Source organism: Passer domesticus, chromosome 7, assembly GCF_036417665.1.
Source record: "Passer domesticus isolate bPasDom1 chromosome 7, bPasDom1.hap1, whole genome shotgun sequence".
NCBI lineage: Eukaryota > Metazoa > Chordata > Aves > Passeriformes > Passeridae > Passer > Passer domesticus.
The window spans coordinates 46,561,420-46,588,263 of NC_087480.1; the positions used below are offsets into that span (position 1 = coordinate 46,561,420).

Consider the following 26,844-nt stretch of genomic DNA (forward strand, 5'->3'; position numbering starts at 1 on the left):
GTCACAAACCAGGCATTATAATTTTGAGTTTCTAGATGGGTAAGATTGAAATTAAGACAGCAAAATAGAGCTGTTTTGTTATCTTGTTGCATTTAGTTGCTTATTTCTCTTGGTGCCTCTCCCTTTCTGTTGCCAACAGCTGTGCTTGTTGATCTGGTCAGCCAGGTCAGGACACTGATTCTACTGAGAATTAACCCTGCAAAATGTGATAATTAACCAGGCAGGTTATGAAACCAGCCTGTCACCACCATCAGTACCAGTTCTGACTGTTGAGATTGCAGTGTTCATCTCAGCTGTTTGTAGCAGGAACTTCAGACTTGGTTATTGTGTCATTTTTTAAAAAGACCATCTTTATTCTGGGACAGGGTGAAGAGTTCTGTCATATAAACTATTTTGTGGTTCTGAAGAATAGTTTTTATCCTTTACTTTGCATAGGGAGGAAAGAAAGGGACCTTGTTTTTATAATTTTTAAATTGATAATGCATGCATTACATTCATTAGCATAAGTCATAAAATACACACTAAAGTTCTTGCAATAAGGTAGAAATATCAGTTTGTATAATAGATGTGAATTTGGCTGATTCTATGTGAAAGATACTTGATTAAATGACTGTGATTAAGAATATGAATATTAATGAAATAATAATTTATAGTTTCTGTAGGAGGAAGAAAGCATGAGAAGTTTATACAACAATATAAGAGTAACACAGACAAAGTAGAAGAAAAATCATCAGCACCCGTTCATTTTGGCATAGCCCCTGAAAAAGAAGTCCTACAACTAAGTCTAGGAGAAAGAGATAAATACAGTTTTCAGCGTGAAAATCTGAAAGTGGTTTCATCTTTTCTCTCCTTTGATGAAAATAAATCTAAAAGAGTGATAGATTTCTCTCAGCAACTGCAAAATAAAGCATTAAGTGAAAACAGTGATGATGAGAGTGTGCATTCAACATTAAGAAAAAGGTATGTGTCTAGTCAACTCAGTTTCTCACTGTCAGAATCATATTATTATTTTAGATAAATCTGTTGAACACAAAGTTTGGGATCCTTCAATTGAAGGTACTTTAGCAGGCTCCAGATGCTTATTCTTTCAGTATAAGGAAAAAAAATGTTTCTTTTTGGCAGTATTTCAGTACTTTAATTAAATCTGAGTCCTGAGCTCAGCCTCATTCATGAGAAAAGTAAGCATTAGTTTGTTGCTTAAATTTTATATAAATTTTTAGATAACAAAGCTTTTGGAAAATACTGCTCTGAATTCTTTATCTGCATGGTGACAAGGAAGAAGGCTGAGATCATTTGCTTTTCTGAGCAGAGGTCAGCTAGTCAGGAATACCTTGAGCAGTTCTCAGTGTGATTTCAGTGCTGCCTGGGAGGAGAGATTTTATCAATAAAGTGCTCTTCTGTGTCCAGCTCCTCCCATTCCTCAGAACCTGGATATCTCTATTGCTTTTAATGATGCAGAAACTCAGAATTAATCTGCTATTAGGAGTCAGAGCCCATCTAGACAAGCAATTTATTCTTTCTGGAATGAAAATGAAGTAAAAATGTATGTTGAAAGGAGTCTTTAGGTCAGATTACATTACATTAGATACGATTTTACTATTTATCTTACTAGTTCTAATAATAGCTTGCCAATGCAAATCTATATCTAGTATTTTTCAAATATTAGATAAACTGTAACATGACAACAAGCTAATGAAAATTCTGGATCTTTTGCAGCTTATTTAAAAAGTCTGGCAATGTGCATAAAAATACAGAATTTAAAGGTGGTTCTGTTGATGTGAAAGAAATTGGTACTTACTTAAATACAAGTGAAAACATGAAAGAAGTGACAAAAGAAGGTTTTTTGAGAAATAATCATCATGCTCCAATAACTAAAGACTCAGATTTTACTTTGCATAGGGTAAATAATGAGGAGATTGTGTCTGAAAATGGAATTAAAATTCAATCACTTTCTAATGCTTCAGAGATTCTGGATATCACAGGTAATTATTTTTATTCTATTTCAAGAAAAACAGTCCATTGTCTGTCTTTGGTATATAATAATAAAGAGTATCCAAGATCTGAGGTAGAGTGAAGAACATTTCCCACCAGCTCAAGGTGAGATAATTGGATAAAATTGATAGAATGTATTGCAGTCCTGTGGTACTTCATTGCATTGTTGTTTAATATGAACTGGCTAAACAATTTATGAAGAAGATTCACATTTTCAGAAGTGCTAAGTCATGTAAACCTGTTTGAAAATGTCATTTCACATCCCCTCAGCAATTTGAAAAAAACCTGACTTGTCCCTTTGTGTGTAAGGAGTTTCGTCTTCATTTGAAAAGAGAAATTGAAAATTAAATATTTATTTGTGGTGTGGGTCATATTTATATCTTTGTAGAAATATATTTTAAGTAGGTGATACCTAGAAAATGGAGGGAAGTGGTGAGATTTTGATGAAATTATAAAATATGTGGTTTGGAAATAATTTTTGGCCTTTATAACTTTTAAGTAAGTGCCGTTTATTTCTAGACTTTAAACTTTTTGGGACATGACACATCTGTGGAATGACCACTACAGAAATATGGAGTAGAAACTTAGTTCTAGCAGAAAGATATAGGGCAGAGCAGTGGCTTAGGATGGGATTTGGAAGCAGGTCAGGAATTAAAAGCGACATTCCTGTCTGATTGCTTTATGAGCAGTGGAGATCAGGTTGTGGGTGAGGGGACAGCAGTGGATACCATTCACTGTGCCTTCAGCAAGGGTTTTCATACCACAGAGTGGTTGAGAAACCTCCTCCACAGCACTCTGGTACCCACGCAGGGCACGAGGAGTGGATCAGCACCTGGCCGGGCTCAGAGGGTGCGGGTGAACTGGTCCCACTGCCCACGTGCCAGCAGCAAGGGCAGGGCTGCAGGGTGTGCTCTGCAGGAGGGGGCTGACTGCAGTCTCATCACATTCAGCAGGAACAAGTCCACAGTCGTGCCCCAGGGAAAGAGAAGAACCCCTGGGTTCCTCTGGGATGTTTGACTGATGGCAGCTCGTGTGAAAGTGCCCAGGGCCTGGCGAGCAGCTTGCTGATTGGAGTGAGCAGTGTGTGCCAGCAGTAACAAAGGCCACCAGCATCCTGGGCTTTGTTAACAAAGCTAGGAAGTTAGAAAAGTGATTATCCCTCTCTTGGCATTTTTGAGACCACAACTAGATACTGCATCAAGTTCTTGTCTCTGGTACATGAAAGACACCCTTAAACTGGAGTGAGTTCATGAAAGGGCCACCACTGTGGCTTTTTAAATGATGAGCTAGTGACCTCCCTGTCCTATCCCATCTCCTTTCTATCACCTGGACCTTGTTGCAGCCTTGAGGCTCATTTCAGAACACACAGCTTGGGGTTAGGAAGACACTTTTCATGGTTGTTGGTTGAAAATGAATCTTATTTTAGAAATGTACTATTTTTACTTCTTTAGGAACTACAGGAAGAAAATTGGAAATTTTGAGGGCTGTTACAGAAATACGTATCCTTGTATTTGCTGGATCTGGTTTTCCTGATTTTATTACAGTACTTTTATATTTGCAAAATTATAGTGTTTGATTTGTAGCCATAGAAATTAATGCATTACATTATAAATAGTTTCAATTTGTAGCATAATGCTGGGAATCAAATGTTCAAGAGGTGTTTATCCTTTTGACTTCCAAAGCAAGAATGAAAATAAGACGACTTGTACATCATTCATTCCTAAGAAAGCTTGGTCTTATTTCAAATGTTCAAATTTTATCCTCAAAACTTTCTTTTTAAAATATAAAATGTAAAATTCTAATTTGCATAATGTATATTTCAGACATTTTCTATACAAACACACATATACACATATATCTCCATAAACTTTAAATAAAGGAAAAATGAATTATTATTTAGGCTTATTAGGAAAATTGTATCTTACTTTTTGTTCCATTTTCCTAGAAGAAAATTAGCTTAACCAACTCCTTATTGGTCTGTACCTATGTTGTAGTGTGCCTATATTGTATTTCCATTTTTTGAGCAGATATTACCATAATTTTCTTTCTTCTTGGCCCTGCCTTGAAATAAAATCAAACATTCATCTATATTTATCAGACTTCTGGGTTTTTACACACTCTTTTCAATACTTTGTTTCTAGGAACCTGTCAAATGGTAGGTTAAATGTCAGGAGGAGTAAATGTCTACATTTAGGCACCGTAAATTCATGTAAATAGCTTTAAAAAGTCACAGTGAAAAAAATTATTAAGGATTCCATTGTTGTGAATTTACCAATTAAGGATCATTAATTCTTTGTAGTTTAAAAAGAAATAACTTATTTAGAGGAGGGATTTCAAATAAGTAATTTTTTAAAAATCCTTTTTTTCTTTATTCTAATGTTATTTGCTTTACTTTACCCATTTTTAACTGCTTTTATTTCTTGCTTTACTCCTGTATCTTTTCCTTTGTAGTCATTCAATGTGACAGGGATCTGAGGCCTTGGCAGTTCATTGTTCTGTTGCTGTGGGTGTCACACCTGCCTGTGCTCACCCTCAGCCTGAGGAGATGCTCACAGCCAGGCTGCTCGTGTGGCTGCTCTGCAAGCCCAGACAGGGATCAGCTCTCTCCTCTGGAGCTGGAACCTAACAATGCTCCCTCTTCATCTCCTGCATGTTTTAGATTAGAATGTTGTCTGAAGAATGTGCATTATTGGCAACTGAAAAATATATTTAAAACCATTTACAAAGTGATCATAGGTGAATTTGTTGCTACTGTTATGTCTGGGCATACAGTATTATGTTAAATAATTTGTATTAGTTGTATTACGAATATTATGTGACCACTGACACCTTAGATAGGCTAACAGCAGAGTTCTGCTGGTTCATGTATCTGGTTTGTCCTTTGCAGCTTCACATTCCATAACTGTCTGCCATGCCATGAAGCCTATGCCAGGGAGGAGGTTTTGATTATTGGAATAATCCTGAGACCTCTCAAATAGGTTGTGGTTTTTCCAGTGATACAGAATATATGGCACACCAAGAATCTGAAACTACTGAATCATTTAATAGGTTACTTTTTACTTAACTTTTTACAAGCCTGTGTAATATTGTGGTATGTTTTAAGTTTGCATTTAGATTGCAAGAACAAGATGCATTTATATTCCTACAATTTTATAATTTATCCTCTAGTATTTTAAATTCCTTAATGCTCTCAAGCAACCCAATTTAGAAGTATTTTTAAGGAGTTCCCATATTTTAACTATGCACAGTCAAAAGCTTTGGATGATGTAAGTATGGAACATAAACTGCAGCTGTAAGTAGTACTTTGTAGATAGGTTTAATTGGTACTTTGATATTCAGAGCATAAAAGGGATTAGAAAACTGTAATGTAACTAGAACCTCTTCCTGGAATAGTTTATCAGGGTTGTGCTTAGCTGGGAGAGGAGACCAGAAGAACTTTGAAAAGTGTTTTTCTCAATTTAAAATATGTTTATGTTAAGATGAGAATTATAGTTATGCATACAGATTGGTAATATATTTGCAAGGAGGAGGAAGGGTGGGTGAGTGAGTGACATGGGTGAGTGGCGCTGCAGAGGAGGAAACAGGGAAGACAATCTTGTCAGAGAAGAATGAGGGAGCTTCACATGGACACACTTGGCTTGTAAGATGGTGGAGGATAAAACATGTGGAAAGGAAATACAGTTATGCAAACCTTTCATTTGTCATTATTGAAAACTTAACAGGACTTGGCAATTCTTTCCTAGCTTTTATATACAGATAGGAACTTTGTGATTTGTGCTCCAACTGGCTCTGGAAAGACTGTAATGTTCGAACTAGCTATTACCAGATTACTCATGGAAGCCCCACTGCCTTGGTTAAATATTAAAGTTGTTTACAGTAAGTATTATGCAGCTCGAAACATTCTGGTGACAGAACAGAAAATGTCATTCTGGGAATGCAGAGATCTGGTGTAAGTCCAGGAATAATACTGAGATGAAATACATTAAGATATTGCAACCTGCTTCATTCTTTAAAAAGTTGATTTAGTGTTTATTTGTGGTACCATTGTAACTATTATTAGTGTTTAACAGCACTGTGTAGTTGTAGTGTTCAGCATTGCCGATACAAATAAAAATTAGAAAATCCTGTAGAAGTTTGTCCTCCAAGAAGGCAAGATGTACACAAAAAGGTAAGGAGGAAGCAAAGGAAACTAAAATAAATTCTTAGTGCCAGCCAGAAACCATGCACTATCTTTTGTATGGCTGGCTGTTGCTCTGAGATGAGGATCACATTTTCCAGTATTCACTTACCTGGCAAAGTTTCCTGCTGTTTTCTGGATACTACCTCAGAGGCACCAGAACTGTGATCTTCATGAATTTAACTGATCTGTGTAGAAATATGAAAATACTTGGAGATACTTACACCAGTTACACTTCTTTTCTATCCTTTCGGGAGAACTGAGTTAATATTGTGTAAATTTGATAAATTGGTGATTTTGTCCCAGTTTTACTTTATTTATACATGTTTGTCAGCCTTGTTATTAAAGGTTTTATCCTTATATTTACAAAAGCTTCATATTTGTTTTTCTATTTGACTTTGTTCAACTTCTTGCACTAAAGCTAGTGTTGCTTTAGAGTTTACTGTGTATTGTAAACTGATCTTAGAAGCAGGCATGTGCTACAGATTCTCTGTCAGCTGGACCAGGTTGAGTGTATGGCAATAGTTTCCACTTGTCATGGTAAAATTGCTACAACTTGGTTGGTTGGAACTGTCAGTAAGGAAGCAGTTGGCTGCTAGTGGTGTTAAATCTGCTGACCTTTCCAGATTCCACAGTGATGGAGAAGGAGACTTGTCAGTTTTCTTAAGGTTGGAACAGAGGTGGTAATCAGACCTGGTGGTGTGAGCCCTGGTGTGTGGTTCATCAGTGGCCCCATGTGTGAGTCAGCTTGCAGGAGTTCTGTGGAGTTGTTTTCCAGTAGCTTTACACTGAGGGACTGGTGACTGTAGTTCCAGGAGCAATCACTTGCCTCTCATATTCTTGAATTGATGAAGATGATTAGCTTTGTGATTTTGTGAATTACTTGCTGGTAGCTTAATCAGTTTTCTGAAGCTAATTATTTCTCTGATACTCTTATGAGATTTTACACCTCTTTCTGAAGCAGAGACTGTTTCTTTAAATTTCTTCATTTTAGAGATAATTAGTGAGCTAATATGCACAAATAATTCATATTCCAGTGCCTTTAACTAACCTAGAATGTAATCACTGCAAGATTTCTTACACTAGGGCTGTTTAGGGCTCATGCATAGATTGCCTCTTTCATACACATCACTGCATTTTCTGTATAGATTAATCATCTAGTATAGCCTTATGTGTATTCTTAATATCAGTCCTTATTGAGAATGACATCTGATTTCTGGGAAAAAAAAAGTCTGAAAAAGTACAATGTGTATTCTCAGGAAAAAAAATATTAGTAATTGTTTTAGGACTTTGTTCATGAGAAACAGCATGAGAACTGCAACCTGCTGTGTTAGCTGCTTCATATGACCCCACACTTAACTGTACATTTGATTTTGATAGAATACTAGAAGCAATAGAAGTCTGTCTCTTGCTTTTGGATGGTTTCTCACTTATGCTTTGCTCTCTGAATACAGAATACTCAAACCATTCTTAAGTGGGAAAACGTTGGTATTTGTATGATCTTCCATTAGGAAAGATATATTTCTGATGGTTTCTTCCATCTGTGAGAAAACCTTTGATAGCAGAATGGTTGTTTCCATGTGGTACTGCAAAGAAAATCAAACCCAACCAGATAAAGGATTAAGAGAGCATAAAATATCTGCCGTCTTAATCTTAATTAAAGATGCTCTCATAATCTTAATTAAAGGGTTCTGTTTCTGCTTGCTTATGGGAATAACTAGGGCCCAAAGCTCAACATTGTTTGTGCACATGAGGTAGGATAATAAGAACAGTAACACCAGTTAGAGATTTTATGGTTCTGAAAGCAAAGCTGAAAATTAAGGAAATTAAATTCAAGAAGGCATCTTACTAAAGAAACTAAATGCATACATTTCTAATACAGTTGAAGATTTGGTTTTTCCTGATTTAATTCTCATTATTTGGTGTTGTTTTTAGTGGCTCCAATAAAAGCTCTGTGCAGTCAGCGTTTTGATGACTGGAAAGAAAAATTTGGACCTATAGGACTCACCTGCAAGGAGTTGACAGGAGATACACTGATGGATGATTTATTTGAAATACATCATGCTGACATTATTATCACTACACCTGTAGGTTTCATTCCCAGTTCTGACAAGAACTTAGAATAAACAGACATTAGCAGTCTTCTAATTGTATGCTGCAAGCACTGCTCTTTTTTTTTTTTTTTGTAATACACAGTAATTTTATGATCCTTTTGTTTGTTTGCAGACTGCTGTACACACTATCAGTTCATATAAACAAAAGTTAGTAATATAATTATGTGCCAGATGAAACATAGATGGCATATGGCATTAGCTTGAATTCATTTAATTGTTTCTGTTTAAAGATTTATTAAAGTTAAGGCATGTCTCCATGTGCTGTAGTTGTGCCATGTATTGGCATTTAAAACATCTTTCATCTTCTGTTGTTGTTTTGATGTGTTGTTTTTTTCCTCCAAGGAAAAGTGGGATAGCATGACTAGAAGGTGGAGAGACAACTCTATAGTCCAGCTTGTGCGACTGTTTCTCATCGATGAGGTAAGAAAATGAATGAGGATTTATGCACTGCTTTTGTATCTTTTGTTAAGGTAAAAGGAACCTTAGAAAATATTAAATGTATTTAGCACACGTCCAAATTGTAACTGGAAAATATTTAGCATGTCTTTTAAAATTCCTAATAGGTACATGTGATAAAGGATGAAAGCCGTGGTGCAACTTTGGAAGTTGTAGTCAGTCGGATGAAAACTATTCAGTCTTCTCTTTGGCGTCTCTTAGAGAAGCATGACACTGTTCCTCCCCTGAGATTTGTAGCTGTTTCTGCAACAATCCCAAATACTCAAGATGTAAGAGTTACATTTTAACTGTATTTTGATCAATGGAGTTGTGTTTTATAAAATTTCTCTGGAATTACAATTTTAGATTGATAACAAAATAGTAATTTTTAAGCTGTCATCTGAAGACAGCTATGAGGCTGCTGCTAATGTAAGATTACCTTCAACCGTAGGGAAATGTCAGCCATGTATGGACATGCTTCAGTTTTAGTTTTCTGCTTGTGATTTTTACCTCTTATGTGCAAATCACAACAGACTTGAGATTTCAGACCAAATTATATTGGTCCTGCAAAAAGCAGAACCTCACCTGAGATTTTAAATTATAAAAAAATGTGTTAGCTTTTGTCACATGTAAACAACTAAGTTAATTATTCTGTGATGCCATTAGAGCTGGAGCATAATTAAAAGAATAAATTTATCTTTTCTGTTCTACTTCTTTTTTAAAGATTGCAGAATGGCTTTCAGATAGTAAGATGCCTGCTGTATGCCTGAAAATAGATGAGGATCAACGACCAGTGAAGCTACGCAAAATCGTGCTTGGTTTTCCTTGCAGTGACAATCAGACAGAATTCAAATTTGACTTAACTCTTAACTACAAGATAGCTAGCATTATACAAACATACTCGGAGCAAAAACCAGCACTTGTGGTACAACAGCTTTTTTTTTATCATGTTTGAAATGGTTTCTTTCTTGAAAGTGTTGATTCAAAAAAATATCTTTTATTTATAGTTTTGTGCCACAAGAAAAGGAGTACAGCAGGCTGCTTCTGTTCTTGCAAAAGATGCTAAATTTCTACTGAGTATAGAACAGAAACAAAGGTATTTCTCTATTTAAATTGGAAATAAGTGTACATTTTAGTAAACCTGTGATATCTGTGAAGAAAGCTGTTGAGCTAATACAGGTTCTAGCAGAGGAGTGTGCAACAAAATCATCATCACAGTCCACATCCTTTTCGGTAAACTGGCACTCTTCTTGGGAGGTTTTATTTGGGTTTCAGGATACCTTTCACAAACATTCAGTTGTTTCTCAAAGCTACTTTCTAAACATAAAAATGCTAATTCTTATTGCCCTCTGAGACCTTGTAGTGCAAAGATTAAGCATATGAATAGTTGAATTCAATGTGACTTTACCAGTGTTTTAAGTTCTCTTTACTTTATCAGATACTGTTATTAAATACAGCCATATTAATTATTATTTACTTCAGTCATGGCAGCTGCAGAAGCTACTCCTGACTTTGGACCTGAAATGTGATCTTACTTGCTTTATGTGAACAACACATAAGGACTGTTGATTGTCACTTGGAAAGGTGACCAGGCTCAAAAAGCTGCAATAGCTGCTCCAGAGAGTCAGTTTGTTCTCTTTGAGGATGGGAAAGGTGATGGTTGAAAATAACCAAAGAATGTGTATTTATTAATTTGGTTTTTCTTTGTTGTTGTTTCTGTGTGTTGCATAGATTACAGGGGTTTGCAAATTCATTGAAAGACTCCAAACTGAGAGGTAAATATAACCTACAACTTCTCTGCTCTGTGATTGAATATTTGCTTGAGAAAACCTAGTTAAACGATGTATATAATAATTTCCTTATCAGACCTTTTGATATATGGTGTGGCTTATCATCATGCGGGTATGGAGATCTCGGACAGAAAAATAATTGAAGGAACTTTTACTGCAGGAGACTTGCCAGTACTTTGTAAGTAAAATTAACGTAGAAAGCCAAAATTTCATTTATGTATCCTGAAAAGATTGCAGTTTGGAAGTAATATTTTATACTTCTATAGTTTGCTTAACCTTTGGAAGTTGTGAAATCCAGGTAAAGGTGTTTTTGTGTTTCACATGTACTTTTACCCTGTCAGCCTGTATACATATGCACTGTTACTACTAAAGACCGCAGAATTTCTTTTCACCACACATGGAGGTCATCCCCCTCCTATGTCCATATAGGTGTGGCCTATGGACATGTCCAATAGGATGGACAATGTCCATTTCCTTTTCCTACCATTGAACCCTCCCACTGAGGTGGAGTTCTGTGCTAGGGAATCTTTCCTCCAAGTTTCCAAGATGTTTTCTTTGCAACTGAGGCCTCCCTGAAGGTAATGGTCTACATTTATGCATCTTAGGTGAGCAGAATGCTGTTTTCAACCTCCCATGTGTTGTGACTGATGGGGAGGTCCCGAAGAAATATTCCATTTATTCTTATGTGAAATGAGAAGGGATCTGAGATGTGATTGTCTCATCTCATGTGGGCTTTTTCTGTAAAAAAAAGATCTAGACCCCTATGGGGAATTGTCTGTGTAGTTCATGCACAACACTAAATGATTTGTGTTTTTTTTCTTTCCTGTTACAATGGTCATAAGAAAAAAAAAATTACTGATTTTAATTTTCACTTCATTTCCAAAAGAATTGGAAATTTCAATAATCCTTTGTGTTGCTAGCATAATAGTAATATCAGTTGGCCCATATGACTGGCTTTCTGTGTTGAATTCTTGCCACTCTGTATATTCTTTAGAGAAAGTGAATTAGGAAACATGAGTGTAAGATTACTTGCCTCATACTTGACTGATGTTTTCTGTGTGCGAGCGTGTATTGGTAAAGTGTTGTGATAGTGTTGGTGGTGATTCTGGTTTGGTGTCATGGATATAAAAAATGCTAATGACTGATGACTTAAAAAAAAATCTTAATATTGACCACTACTAAGCAAGATGAAGCCATGGCTCTATTTAAATACAGACCCTTGAAGAAATAAGAGTAAGGTTTCTTCATTGTGTGTCTGTTATGTTGAACATGGATCATAGTCTGGATTATCTCCAAGTATAAAGGAATGTTTTAAGTGAAAATATCTGGGACATAATTTGTTAAAGAATATGAGAACAAATGAATGCTGATGATCAGATACACAAAGTGTTATGCAAGTACTTGTCTGTAATCTACATCAAATTCTTGGTGGTGCCCACTGATTCCACTAGAAACTAAGAACTCTTAGGCATCAAGAGTTAAGTTACCTGTTTTCTGCTTGATTAGTGTCTGCTAGACATTTTGATGGTGTTCATATACTTTGATCTGATGTAGTTACTACTAGCACCTTAGCTATGGGAGTCAATCTGCCTGCACACCTGGTGGTTATAAAATCCACAATGCATTATGTTGGAGGAGTGTTTCAAGAGTACAGTGAAACTGATATTCTGCAAATGATTGGGAGAGCTGGAAGGCCTCAGGTAAGTGAATGTTTTATTGCATTGATTTGCTGTCTATAGGCAAATTAGTAGAAGCTATTCTTGCAGAAGAAAGTACAATGCCAGGAATTTTACTGCAGCATTTGGTTTTTAAAGGACTATTAATACTTAAATTACTCCTAGGTAACTTTTCTGTTGAGAAAGAAATCTGTTTGCTTTTGTATTGTCCATCAAAAATCACTGCTTCACCTTGCAGTGGAAAAAGATCTGAAGATTATATTCGGGTTACATAGTGAATGGGGATTAGAGAAAGTAGGAAACTGGCATACAATACCCATTTCAGACAGGATTTTGACAAAAGAGTTTTAGTGGATTCAGCAGGTATGGGATGTATATTCAACTGTTTTTTCCTAAGAACTAAAGAGCAGATTTTATTTGGGGTTTTATTTTTCAGTTTGACACTACTGCTACAGCAGTTATTATGACTCGTTGTAGTACCAGGGAGAGATATATACAGATGTTAAATGGTGCTGATATAATAGAGAGCAGGTAACTACATATTTTTTTATAAGACTCTGTAGATAGTAGCTAAACTTCATAGTTTCTACAGAATGTGTTTTTCTTCTCGTGGATTTTGGGCTGCTTCTTTGGTCTATTTAGAAGAAATCAAGAAAGAATTAAGGAAAATAAAGCCAAGCTATTCAGTATTTAATGGTCTCTTGTTTTATTAGCCAAAAGAATCTTTAGGACATCTTAAGCTCAAAAAAAAAAAAAAAGTTTTAGATTCCTGCTGGAAAACTGAGAAGCTGAAAGAGTATTTATTGCAAAGACAAAAAGCAGGAATTGAAGGCAGCCCATGTGTCTGAATTTCTAGATGATAGAGTCTGGAAAATGCTAGACCTTTATTTGTTGTTAACAGATTATCACGAGAAATATGTAGGAAAGTTAGAACGTTAAAAGGTAAAATAGGAAATTTTACTCATTTAATTTTGTTAACATTTAATTTTTCAAATATATTTAGAATATCAACAGCACAGAATGTTTGTGCGGTAATTTTCAAATGTACGTAACTTTGTTTTCTAGTAAATGTGAAACTTCACAGTTGACAGTTTTTTTTTTTTTTCTTGCTAGGCATTATGCCATAATAAATTATATTATTGATTACTTACATAGTCTTTACTGTATTCTATCAATTTCACTGATTACAGTGAACAGTTGTGGTTTGGGGGGAGGGGTTTGTTTGATTTTGTTTCTTCCCAAAAATTAGTTTTGGAACTTTTTGTATTGCTCGTTGATAAATGTCCTTAACTCTCGTTTTTTTGCACTAGCTTGCACAGGCACCTTGTTGAACACTTAAATGCAGAAATAGTGCTCCATACTGTCACAGATGTCGGTGTGGCTTTGGAATGGATACGATCAACATTCTTGTACATTAGAGCCTTAAAAAATCCAACTCATTATGGTTTGTTTGGTTTTATTTATTTTATTCACCTAACTATGTCATTAGGATGTGTTGTGTCCATATTACTTTTTCTATCATTTTCTTATGGACTGTTATTTCATAACATGATGAAAACAAGATGTGCAGTGTGGCCTATAACATTTTGTTCTTTAACATAAGTAATGGGAGTTTCAGCATGATATAGCACTTAAAAACTGTGAAGAAGCCATTTACAACTAAATAATCCATGTCTTTTTATCTTAATATGCTGGACCATGTATTAATACAGTATCAAGCCATAATGCCTTTTGCACTGCTGAATATATAATCTGCTAATAAAAAGAATAGTCTAGTATTTCATAGTTTTTTCTAGAATAAAATTCTAGTTATCTTAATTCCAATGTCTTCAGTTTGTCTTGTCCAGAACATTATCCTAGTCCCCAGCCCTGACCATATCTTTGTTCCTGCCCACTTTCTCTATGCCTGATTTTGGAGTCATTGGGTAATTGCTGGAGACAATTTTTTATAAGAATTTATAGCTGGAACATAGCACATCTAGTACTTGAATGGATGTTACAATTTAGATGGCCTCCTATATTCCAAAATAAGAAAACTGTACCTAGAAGTTTTCACTGACATTTCTGAAACTTTTAGGACTCTGGTATTTTACTCTGATGGGGGAATGTCTGCAGCTTTTACCTTTGCACATCTGTTCTAGCAGCCTCTCACTGATACTTACATAACTGCACCCTGTAAGACTTCTGGCTTGTGTGCAGTATAATAAATATTCCCACTTTTTTTGCACTTTGGGGTACTTGGCTGCTTCCTAACAATCAGCAAATCAGTTTTAATGGGTACTGACATTGAGGAGGAAGTGTATGATAGTGCTAGGTTAAAACAACTTTTGTCTTTGCCATGAAGGTTTTTCATCTGGATTAGATAAAGTTGGAATTGAAGCAAAATTACAAGGTAAGTGGCTTCTTAGCTTTTTTCAGTAAATTGTTACAATTTAGGGCAGGCTCACCCATGTTTATTATCTATGTCCATTAATTTCAATAGGTCCATTAGCAGAACAAATGTAATTTACTATGTGTTATTAATTTCATTTTGTTATTAATATTTTTAAAATACTATCAGTACCTTTTAACTGGTAGAAACATTTTTATTGTATAGAGGAAAATTGTTAAATGCTTTTACCTACCTCGTCTCCATATACATGCTCAGAAATAGGGAGCAGAACACTTTAGTTTTGATTGTTTGTCATTCTTCCTAATTTTCCTTTAATTGATCTCACTTGCTGTCATTAATTTCTGTTACTATACTTTCAAAAAAGTTCTTTTCAGAAAGTGTCATCTTCCATTCATAAATTTAGCCTTGAAAACAAAGGATATAAAATGTAAACGTCTTTGCCTTGTCCAGAAACAATTTAAAATTGCAGGAGTTTAAGAGGCTTTTTTTTGCTAATACTTTAATAAAACCCAGTTATTAACATGTTTTAAAAATACTGCATTTTAGCTATTTGCAATTCCATTAGAAAACATACAGCAGACAAAATTGTTTGGGAATTGGTGCCTATTAACTTTAAATACAGAAATAGGTTATATTTCTGTATTGTATATTATAATCTGTATTTCTTTAAATACAGAAATAGATACAACACTTCAGATGGTTTTGCTTTGTTAATTTATTTTAATATAAGTTTTCTGGTACTTTAAATGTTAGTATATTTATAAAAGAGTACTTGCTATCAAATTCTGCAAATCTACAAATACAATTTTCTTTCTTCAGTGAAAATCCTCATGTCCATCCAGACCATTTGGAGCTAAAATAACTGGAGGAGGGCCTGGTCCATGAAAACATGGACAGATAAAATGCCCAGAAATTTGTAGAGCTTGTACTTGGACTCCACTTACACATTTTTAACATAACTGTGTAGGAAACATTTGTGATTGGTTTTGGGCTTGGTGGAATGATGCTGAGGCTGTTCATTGTGTAAGGGTTTCAAGGGCCTTCAGGAACACAGCATATTTGCTACAGCTTGAAGTCCCCAGATGTGAGAGACATTGACTCTGACTTGCAGACAGTGAAAAGAGTACTTATTAGTAAGAAAAGTTGCCTTTTCCAGTAGTTTTCTATCTTTCCCTGTCTTTTACATCAGGAGTTTTCTATTCTTGCCACGTAGGTTGAAAGGAATAGAAGGAATGAAGTGTGACACTACCTAAATAAGCCTTTATGGGAGAAGGCATGGTTTAAAATGATACATGATAGAATAAGTCAATTAATGCTTTTTTTAGTGTGGATTATATTTCCTTGCAGTTCTGATGTTAAAAACTAGATCCTCTTCCCTGCAACATGAAATATTTTGTAGTAATGTATATAATGTGTTCGTATATTTCATGTGTAAAGTGAATGATTGCTAGGGGAACTATCTCTTTGAGTGCTGTTCTAACTGACTTTTAAATTTGGAATATTGCCTTAGTCTTGAAAGAGAGAGAACAAAAGCACTTTGGTCATTCTTATGCAGATACCTGACACAACGGGTTTAGTGAAATAAATACAAATGCATCTGATACAGTGTGAAAATTTCTAATGAAGGATTCATGAATACTTGTGGGTATTTGAAATTTGAACCATTTTGGTGTTAACTCTGTTAACAGAAGTGCAGAAGTCTTGTATAAGTGCTTGTGGGCTCTCAGATCTGTCATTCAAAATTGAATATGGCAACCTACATTCCAGCATCTAGTTTGTTTTCCTTTGCAACTTCTGCCTTACTGAAAAAGAGTTGGCTTGTCCTTATCAATTATCTTTCAGTGAGTTTCCCCAGACAGAAGTTAACCACCAACTTTAATAGAAGGATTCCAAAACCTTTACTTGTGTTCAGTGGAATTACTTGGGCATACATTCATACCATTTGATGATGATGTTTGTGGTTTGTACATGGATAAGGTATTTTTAGTACATGCAGAAAACATTTTTCAAATTTTTGACAGAACTGTGTCTGAAGAACTTAAATGATTTATCATCTTTTGATTTGATCAGGATGGATGAAGCAAATAATTTCAAACCAACAGGTAACACTTGTTTCAAATAAAGTAATTTTCAGAAGTGATGTAGAGATAGTAGTGAACTACGAAGGGTCTCAACTACCCTTGTGACCCATTAATAAGAGTACATAAATGTAGTACAGAGTAAAATCTGAGGGATTGTTTGAGTAGAATATATGGACAAGTTTCTTGACCAAGTCATGGATGTTCATTCTCTTAATCTTGTTTCATGAATAGATCTTCTCTTGTTACTGAAAATTTGTTGCAGATTAGAAGATTGCAGAACTCTGTGACAGGGTAGTTGGTTGCACAGTGTAATGAAGGACAGGTTTTATCAGTACCTGCTCTTCTCTGCAGTCCTCTGCTAGAGGTGTTTGGCTTCTTAGCAACCACAGTTTGCTGCCTGGTGTGTTAGTAGGACTTAATCTCCATGGGGAGAATTGCCACTGCCACATGGCTCTTTGTGCCACTCTGTGGTCGGGTCAGGCATGTCCATCACACAGCTGGGGGCAGTAACACACTGAGTAGTGGGGGTAAATCTCACGGAGCCCAGTAATAAGAAAATTAATTTAATTTTGTGGCTTAAAGAACTCTAAGCCACTAAAACATACTTGACTTACTTATTTTTTTAAGATATATGCTTCTTTTACAGAGACTGGAAGATTAATGGCATGGTATTATATTGCATTTGATACAGTGAAGCAGTTTTTCACAATTAAGGGAACTGAGACACTAAATGAATTGGTAATTTGACTTTTTAAAAAAAATTACATATGTTCAATTGTTTTTAAACAGTCTAAGAAAAGAAGTGTAAGGTGTTATTTATTTTCAAGAGCTCAGGCTTTGTATAAAATTTTAGAGAATGTATCTACTTAAATTCTATATAGAGTATTTTTGATACTTTGTACTTTGAGATCTTTTGATTTCCAACTCTTTTTCCCCTCACTAGCCTTGCTTATGAAGATGCAAAGTTGCTGATGCTGTTCTGTTAATGTATTAAAAGCTTTAATGTCTTCTGCTTTAGTAGGTTTTATCTGTTGCAAAAAACAGCTACATCAAGAGCAGGTTTTTCTTTTAAGGAAATTGTCTTTCTGTTTTAAGCAACTTTCCTCTTTCAGCTAATAAGTTGTTATCTGAAGCACAAGACATTTTGTTTTCAAGCAGATACTACGGTAAAACAGATTTGCTGTGAAAAAATTGGAACACTTGTTCTCCTGTGACTATCTTTGTTGTTTAAATGTGAAGAAAGCAAGGTGAAATACATAACGGAAAAAACTCTTTGTATTTGCCTTGTATAAAGTATTAGCAACATGTGTGGTTGATTTTAGATAACCTCAACTGAAATAGGAATCTAAAACCTGAGAGAAAAAATTTCCCCTTTCATTAATAGCCTTTATAGGAAGACGAAAGAAAGTTGGTCAGTGTTAAAAATGGATGTGTCTGGAATTGTGTCTTCATGGTCATACTGTTTAGACAATAATTTTTAAGTGTTTTTTAAAAAAAGTTAGAAGTGGTAGAAAAATGGCACATTAAAACAATTACTAAATAACTTCAATTATTACAGATTACAATGATCTCCAACTGCGCAGAATTTGTGGATGTGAAGTTAAGAACAAATGAAAAGAAAATATTGAACACTTTAAATAAAGACAAAGACAAAATAACTATCAGGTATTTAAAATTACATTGAAAATTGAAACCACCTTTTTAACAATAAATAAAATGAATTGTAGAAAATATGTATGTTTTTATGCATAGGTTTCCAATGGAGGGGAAGATAAAAACAAGAGAAATGAAAGTAAACTGGTAAATATTATATTGCCTTTTTATTTTTTATTGAAAAACTGCCATTTTATGGCTGTTGAAGTCCCTGCTAATTTTTGTGTAATTTTGCAGAGAATCAGATTTTGTATTTTGTTGTTTCTATTCTGAGTTTTTTCCCCATTAAAAACTTTTATGTTGTTCTTTGTTTACAAACCCATTCTTTTTCCAGTCTCATTCAGGCTCAGCTGGGATGTATTCCTATTCAAGACTTTACTTTGACACAAGATACTGGCAGAATATTTAGAAATGGCTTGAGAGTTACTAGATGTATGGTAAAATTTAATATTTTTTTGTATATGTCCTAATAAGCTACATTTTAGTTTATTAACAAAAGTCAATCTTCTTTTTACAGGGCTATCTGACTTTCTGGCATCATCTAAGAACAACTTCTCTGCTTTATTAAACTCTTTGATTTTAGCAAAGTGTTTCAGGTGCAGACTTTGGGAAAATTCACTTCATGTGTCTAAACAATTGGAAAAAATTGGTAGGTACCAGTTAAAAATTATAAAAGTGTAATCTTGACAGAGAATCAAAACTCATAATTAGCCTGCTGATTTCTGTGGTATCTACATACATAATTGAATTAGCCTGCTGATTACTTATTTGCCACAATTGAGTACCACAGTTGTCAGAAGAATCTCTCATAACTAAAGGAAGCTCTTTAGTAATTTTCTTAAGGCTTTGAAAGTATTTCAGAATTGTTCTTACTCCTTAATGTTCCTCTCAGTATCCCAGGCATATTCCACATTGATGTGATTGCGTGTCCCTGACTAGGGACTAGCTTGCTTTCCAGGCAGCTGTTGCTGTAGGTCCTCTTACTTGTCTGCATTAAAACCTTTTAATTAACCTTGAAAAGGATAGGAATCATGAAATAGAAATCAATTTATTATGCATGAGGTTCTTATACACATGATGATCAAAAGTTTCTATTGAGCTTCCTTTCACTGTATCCTGTTATTGAATGAACTTCTGGCTGGAAGTACAGGCTTGTCATAATTATTTGAAAAAGAGTTCAGAAATTTTTGAGTCTTCTGTTTTAGAAAAATGTAGTCATACTTGTTTGAGGTAGTAGTGTATCTTCCTGCTTTGATGTCTGGTCTTATCATACCTTCATGCTTTCAAAATTCACTGCAGTATTCTCTGTGTTTCTTCTTTAGAGACACATGAGCTCTGCACTGAACAGTGTAGTACAGAGATCTGCAAATTAGAGAGTGGCTAAACCCAGAGGTCCATCGGGTCCAGTACCTTACAGGCTTGCCTGCTCAAGGGCAGGGGCTGTAATGCTTCATTCATGTGCATTCAAAGCAAGAGCAGGGCTTGTTAGCCTGTGCACAGCACGGTGCACAGTGCTGGGAACACATTTCCACTATCCCACACCTGTGGCAATGTCGACACAATCATCTGAGGAATCTGCTTCATGTTCAGCATTTCTGTGGAGTTAGGATGAGTGGGATAAATATGGCATTTGCAGTGTAGACAAATCCTTGCCTGTACACTATATTCAGTAGAATAAAGTCACATTTAGTTTTTTAATAAGAGGTGTATATACAGACATCTCTGTCCAATTTTCCTTTCTTTGGGTTTTTCTTATGCTGTCATAGCTCTTGCAGCGCATGTTACAAAGAGCTGCTAACTTCCAAAGTGTCATTTGTTCCCCTCAGAAGCTTCTTTTGAACATTCTTCTGACAGTTCACTCTTTTCCTGAATCAAACACTGAATTGATGCCTGTAGTATGATGTGATTTTTAACCTCTGCCTATGGCTGCTGATCTTATTGTGTTTCTTTCTGAAGTTAAATGAATTAAGTTCCTAGAAATTTGCTGATACCTTGTAGCATATTCAGAAATCCTTAATTTTTAAACTCTTATCTCAGTGTGCTATTCTTGAACCTTTGAAATGCCTTATTTAGTCAGTATTTCCATTATAAGAGTGACTGTTCTTTGACTGACACTTGGCCTTACTGAGACTGATATTTCAGTTGAATTCTTACTGCATTTCTACAGCTCCTGTCCAATAATGATGCTCTCTCTTGTTATTGAATGGTAGGTTTGATTTCTGTTTGCTTGTTCTGACAGACAGGATAATGATCAGTTGTCATACAGGATTTATGATGTTTACTACTTGATCAATTTTATTTCCACCCCCATTTATTCTTTTTGCTCAGTAGTGTAGATGAAAATAAAGAGAAAAAGTCTTTATTTATGTCTGGTTTTCTCTTCACTGGCAGATATTCTTCTGTAATTTTAGGAATTGGGATAAAAGAGTTAATCTTCAGCTTCAGTTATAAAGAAACTGGGCAGTAGATCTAGCAGCAGAATTAATATGTGAGAGTTCTCAGTATTCTTACTGCAGAGCTTCTGCAAAGGAGCAGGAAGATGGTAAAAGATGTTTTCTCCGAGTCAGACCCAAAATATATTCAAATACACATAAAAAGACAAAAGGTCTTCTGTTTCTCTAAATTATTAAATTCTTGAGTTAAGTCTTTTCTTATAAGATTACAGTAATGCCTTCCAAGAAGCAACCTAAAAGTATATAAAGACTTTTCCCATTTAATTTTCAGATTTCTTACACTTGTTCTTTAGCAGAACTTACACAAGTTCTTTAGCAGAACTGTGTGAGAAGGATCCAAATACTCATTCTCAGTATTTGGTACTATGTTTTACCTACTATCACTGCAGTTATTATAATAGGCTGTAATGCCAGGTCAGTTAAATGCCCTTTCATATGCTGTGATAAGTCTAAATCTCACTGGAAGTACTGTGAATCATGAAGAGAAATAGAAGTGAACGTGGAAATCTCTGCTTTTGTGGCTTACATGCCATGGGAAAAATTTTTGCTAAAACTGGAATGAGTTGTAGAAGATTATAATAAATACTTCTTTTTCAGTAAATTCCATTATTAACTTGCGCAAAAACATTGAGCTTTTTATGATTTTAACATAATTAAATTATTTCTTGAATAGGGAAAACATCCTGAGACAAAGAATACTGCATGGCATGCTTTTTTATCATATATATACAGAACATATTTCTTGACTCCTGCAGAAAGTGATTTACTGTAGAAAATGCAAAAGTTGTCATCATTGAAATATTGTATATTTTCATGTTTGGTTTGTATTGATTTTCTTTTTCTCTTTACTAATGAAGAAATTAATACTGAAATACTTAAATGAAAATAAGTTTAGTGATTTGCTGGGCAGAAAGCTGCATCAAATATAACAGAATTATTTATGCTTTGGGTTTACCTGCTGTAATGCAGCTGTTAGAATAATTTGAGGTTATTCATTGTCCTTTAACAGCATAAAACTTGTATACATGTTTTTTACAGGTGTATCATTGTCAAATGCTATGGTAAATGCTGGGCTGACATCATTTAAAAAAATTGAAGACATAAATGCAAGGGAGCTTGAATTGGTAACTTATTATTTTGTACATAAATATGATAGGGGAAAATACCGAGTAAAAGCAATATAGTTAATATATATTTGCTATATGATCGTAGCAAAATTTAGATGTTTTGGTGATTTATTCATTTTAACTAGTAGAATTAAAACTGTGTAGCTACTGCTGGTTTTCCTTGAAAATGTGTATGATGTTTTGTTGTAGCAAATTTAATGTGAATGATGATTTCACTGATTTGTCTGGCTGTGGAAAGCAGATGCTTAAATATGTAGAATTTCATCATTAACACTGTTTGAAACAAAGGACAATGTGAACTTCTCTATTAGGAGTGTTGGAAAAATATAAAAGGGAATATGTATTTACAGTTTCTCTTAGTGTATCTTAATTATGAAAATCCCAAATTTCCATTATTGCAAGTTTCAGAGAGGAGTAGAATAAAAATCTTCTAAGTCATCTATAAAGCACTTCTTATTTTAGGAAAGGTGTTACCCTAGGACTGGTTCTTTGGCTTTTGGCTTCTTTTCTGTGGAGGCTGCTTTTCCAGTTTTCTGGAAGCTATAACAAACTTCTAAATCTTACTTGGGTTTTTCTGTTTTGACTTTGGGAATTTGATTTCTCATTTCTGGCTCCTTTTGTGTTTTTTTCTTGTCATTTATTCTGTTTTAGTTAAAGCTTGTGCAACACAGAAGAGTCATCTCAAATAGAACCTGAGTAGTCATTGGTAGTTGATTGGCTGTTAGCTGAACAGAAGCAGTAGCAACATGTAAAAGGGTTGGAATTTTCTTTTGGCAATGTTGCTATTCTGGGCATCACTGACAGTAGAGAACCAAGAGTGAAAGGGGCTTTTTTTGCAAACATAATTACTCAGGTGACTTTGATTCCTTGGATTTACATCTTTGCAGATTTTAAACAGACATCCTCCTTTTGGAAACCAGATAAAAGAGTCTGTTTTGCACCTTCCAAAATATGAACTTGAAATTGAACAGGTACATTCTTTTACATTTATTTTATGTTTTTATGCTGGTCTTATTAAATGAAAAAGCAAGTACTGACTTAAAGAACTTCTGAGTCTTTACGGATAGAAGATCACACAATACTGTGACCTCCTTCCAGCTTAGCAGGTAGAATGAAGCTCCTAAATCTCAAAGGAGAGCCTTGGAACAGACATTCCCCATAATATATTGGCCTCTCTCGTTGATAGCATTTTATGTTACAGATGTGTATACCAGTATATTCACATTCTAGCATTATATGTGTCTGAGAGATCTCTTCTATCTTGAATTTAAACAAACCCTAGAGACAGCAAAACATCCAAATACAGCTTACTGAAATGGTATTAATGCATGTTTATTTTCTACAGCACACTTAGGAATATAGAGAAACAGTAAGTTATTACATTAACCTAGCTGGTGCCCTTTCAAAGGAAGGGTACAAGAGCTTTGAGATTCTGATACGCATTTTGTCTTTATATGGATCACAAAGACACTCTAGCTTTCTAAAATGCAAAATTTGAAAAGTAACCTTAAAGTTGGTAGACATGAAGACACATTTGAAGTTAAAAGCTCAATAGATGTGTTAAATTCTATTGGTATAACAATCAGTTCTAGTTTATTTTTCATTTAACATAATACCAGATGAGTAACTCAATTCTCAGAATGAAGATTTAACAATTATAAGTATCTTATAGAGGAATGTTGGGATGCCAAAATGTAACTTCTATATAACAAGTCTTATTCTTGCATATTTCTCTTTGCATTTGTCCTTGATTCTCAGTACTGAATCAAACTTAGGATATTCAGCTTATGACCAAGTTAGTACTGAAAATCAATGTCTCAGAAGAACAACTAAAATTGTACCACAAATTCAAATCGCTTGAGTTTTTGTGCTTATATCAACAGATAGAAATTTATGGAGGGGCATGTATTTTATTTTGCATATTTTAGCAGTTCTGTCTTCTGTATCATTTTCCCTAGCTTCCCAAATACAGTGACACGTTGGCTGAAGTCTTAGTTACCATCAAATTAACAAACTATGAGCAGCTCCAGGCAAAGAGAACAGCGCCAGACTTCCACTATGTTACGTTGGTCATAGGAGATGCTGACAACCAAGTCATTTTTAATCAGAAAATTATGTATGTATGATCAGGGTTTTTTGCCTCGCATAGTTTTATGGTGTTGGCTTTTCATCTGTTCTGTGACTTGCAGATTTTCAATACTTCCTACTGATGTCTAATAGTACAAAATTATTCTTTATCCTACAGCATTTTCTAGTCACTGTTGTCATTTAAAATGCTACACAAGATTCAGAAACTCCCAAAACATGCCAGTGTGCTTGTCAGTGAAGAGAGCAGGTGTAAATATCTGTTCAACATCAATGTCATATTATGGAAAAGTCATAATAATTTTCCCATAAATATAAAACAAGTAAAATACCTTTTAAAAAGATAGACAAACCAGTTATTACTTAATCCTGTTAGCTATATTTCTTTAATTATATTTTAGAAATTCTTTTTTTCCCTCAGAGATGGATTTTAAATTCTGCAGTTGGCTAAGATGCTTGGAGCAAATTGGAGAAGAGAAGCAGAATCTTTCCCAACTGCTTGACCTTCATGAGAATTATTGAAAAGTAATTCTTAGGCCAATTATCAAGCAAAACTAAAGAAGTAGGACCAAATACAGGCTCTTTCACTTGGTTACAGATATAGTATGCAGTCGTGTTTTCATTGTCCTTGTTTAACAACTTTGCTAATGCATTACAGGGATTCTGTGCTCCTGAAAACTGGAAATTGGATGAAGAAAATTGAAGTTAAAAGAGCTCTTAAATCAGAAGACATTAGTATTAATTTAATTAGTTCTGATTATGGTAGGTTAAGGTATTTTTTAATTAAAAAACAATATGCATAAGATTTTGGAACAAATTACTAAAACACTTTCTGTTAAGCCAAATATAATAAAGTGAGCTGGTCTGGAAACAAACCTCTATAACATGTATTTTACTGGCTTGCATACCTCTCACAATCACTTATCTGTGAATTTAATTTACTACCATATTAAGGAACTGGAAGCATCAACACTGTTACTAGGAGACAGAATTTTGCACTGTTGACACAGATTGGGATTCTCTTTTGTCCTTCTCCTTAAGTGAGTTAACTTTCAGTAGGGATAATTTATCAGCCTGACAGGTTATTTATGCTGAGCAGAGCTGTCTTTGTGAATGGTTAGGTTTTGCACTGTAGTAAAGAGATGTTGGATATAGATTCATGTCCACTTTGGTAGCAAGAAATTCCTACAGCTGAAAATGTGCCTTACTGTGTGCAGATTTAAACATAGGTCCCCTCAGTGGCAATTTCCATACAGTTTGAACTATAGCAGCAAATGAGCACCTTATGACCTTGAAGCACAAAACTTTGAAAAACAATTTAAAAATAAACTGGCTCCATTAAATTCTGTCATCATACCCCACCAGTAAAGAAGAGTGCTGTGTGTTAGGTTAACTGAAGTGTAGTTGATGCTTCCATGGTAAATATTGACATTGAGATTATTACAATAATCAAGCCTGGAATGATCTATATTTCTATAGCTAGACCTGTGGCTCTGGAAAAAAGGGTTTTCTAGCCACACAGAAATTAAAATTGTCCTTTTATCTGTATGTACAGTAGATAAAGTACTCTATAGTGAGTTCAGTAAAACTCAGCCCAACAGTTATTTTTTTCTGAAACTGGTAACAGACTAAAACCAGGTCTTCCTAACCTCTGCTTATTTTTAAGTCTGTTTCTATTTCAGACTTGAAATCTCACATTTTTTAAAAGCCTGTCTGGTCTTCCAGCAAATTCTATTTCTCTAATAAAAGACAAACTTACTCTCTTTAAAAGACAAACTTACTCTCTTTACTATTCAGTCTCTCATGAATATTGGCCTTCAGCTTGAGAAGTATTATCAACATATTCATTTTATGCCTTTGCCAGCACAGAGCTGTTGATACTCCTGAACACAGACTGGAGTACAGTTAAAAAGTTAAAATTTTATCAGCTGTGCAAAGTCATAGATAAATGTATTTTTAACACAATACGAGAACATTTGTTTAAAGGAAATACTCTTCTAGTAACTATGTCTTTAATTCTAAAAAATGTTTGGGGTTTTTAATCTCAGTCCTAAAGAATCTGGTTATACAAGAGTGTGCTTTAAGGGCAAATTATTTTAAAACATTTCTATGATCTTTGAGTAATATTTACTTGCTTAAACAGTTTAGAAAACTAAAGAAAATTGTAGTATAGAAACAGTTTAAAGCAGTTTTAATATTTTTGTCTTTTTTTTTCCCAAGTTGGTCTGGATATACAGCGAGCATATACAGCCTTCTACTTAACACCAAAACCAGAGGGACGTAAGGTGGTTGCAAATCAAAAGTTGAAATCTGAATCTACACTTGATACATGTTATGGCTCACCCCAAAGCTTGCCAGCAGCAAAAGTGGATACAGGTAAATGGTCAGATCACAATATCTAACTAATTCTAAAGTCAACAGAAAATTGAATTTTGCTTTCACTAGGGAATTAGATCTTTATTTATCCCTGCTGTTTCTTTCTCAAAGATAATAAAAATACAACTCTGCTGCTTCTACTTGTAAAGTACTACACTGCAATTCTTTGATTTTGAAAGTAAGAAAAATGATGGGTGTTCGGTATCCAATATTACTGTTTGAATTTCTGTATTATATTTATCTAGGAGGCAGATCTAAACAGGAGATTGCTTACAAGAAATATGGAAACAGAGAATGCAACCACCGCTGTAAAAATAAAGATGTGTGTGGGCATGACTGCTGTGAGTTTCATTAAATCTATGATTCTGATACTTTTAGAGAAATGCAGTTTAGAACAGCTCCCATCATACCAATGGCTATGTTAACAGAAACAAGACAAGCAAGAGAATGGGCCTGAGTTGTTGTGATGCAGTCACAAAAGCAATTACAAGTA

General features: G+C 34.7%; 1 protein-coding gene across 21 annotated transcripts in view; it reads left to right on the forward strand.

The window, feature by feature from the left end:
* The window catches only part of HFM1 (helicase for meiosis 1), a 104,116-nt gene that overhangs the window by 71,744 nt on the left and 5,528 nt on the right, over positions 1–26,844 (forward strand). For 19 of the 21 annotated variants that reach the window (XM_064428293.1, XM_064428291.1, XM_064428304.1 and 16 more), the window contains 28 exons: positions 654–960; positions 1,717–1,982; positions 3,444–3,491; positions 5,188–5,258; positions 5,736–5,868; positions 8,105–8,256; positions 8,626–8,703; positions 8,847–9,008; positions 9,443–9,643; positions 9,726–9,814; positions 10,450–10,493; positions 10,585–10,686; positions 12,063–12,208; positions 12,621–12,715; positions 13,495–13,628; positions 14,529–14,576; positions 16,598–16,678; positions 17,304–17,395; positions 18,216–18,322; positions 18,410–18,457; positions 18,645–18,742; positions 18,828–18,959; positions 21,802–21,887; positions 22,778–22,861; positions 23,849–24,006; positions 24,634–24,737; positions 26,196–26,351; positions 26,597–26,692. In XM_064428293.1, the coding sequence (XP_064284363.1) occupies positions 654–960; positions 1,717–1,982; positions 3,444–3,491; positions 5,188–5,258; positions 5,736–5,868; positions 8,105–8,256; positions 8,626–8,703; positions 8,847–9,008; positions 9,443–9,643; positions 9,726–9,814; positions 10,450–10,493; positions 10,585–10,686; positions 12,063–12,208; positions 12,621–12,715; positions 13,495–13,628; positions 14,529–14,576; positions 16,598–16,678; positions 17,304–17,395; positions 18,216–18,322; positions 18,410–18,457; positions 18,645–18,742; positions 18,828–18,959; positions 21,802–21,887; positions 22,778–22,861; positions 23,849–24,006; positions 24,634–24,737; positions 26,196–26,351; positions 26,597–26,692 (3,318 nt within the window). The remainder of the gene's footprint in view (positions 1–653; positions 961–1,716; positions 1,983–3,443; positions 3,492–5,187; positions 5,259–5,735; positions 5,869–8,104; positions 8,257–8,625; positions 8,704–8,846; positions 9,009–9,442; positions 9,644–9,725; positions 9,815–10,449; positions 10,494–10,584; positions 10,687–12,062; positions 12,209–12,620; positions 12,716–13,494; positions 13,629–14,528; positions 14,577–16,597; positions 16,679–17,303; positions 17,396–18,215; positions 18,323–18,409; positions 18,458–18,644; positions 18,743–18,827; positions 18,960–21,801; positions 21,888–22,777; positions 22,862–23,848; positions 24,007–24,633; positions 24,738–26,195; positions 26,352–26,596; positions 26,693–26,844) is intronic. The other 2 variants (XM_064428310.1, XM_064428312.1) reach the window with 2 other exon arrangements.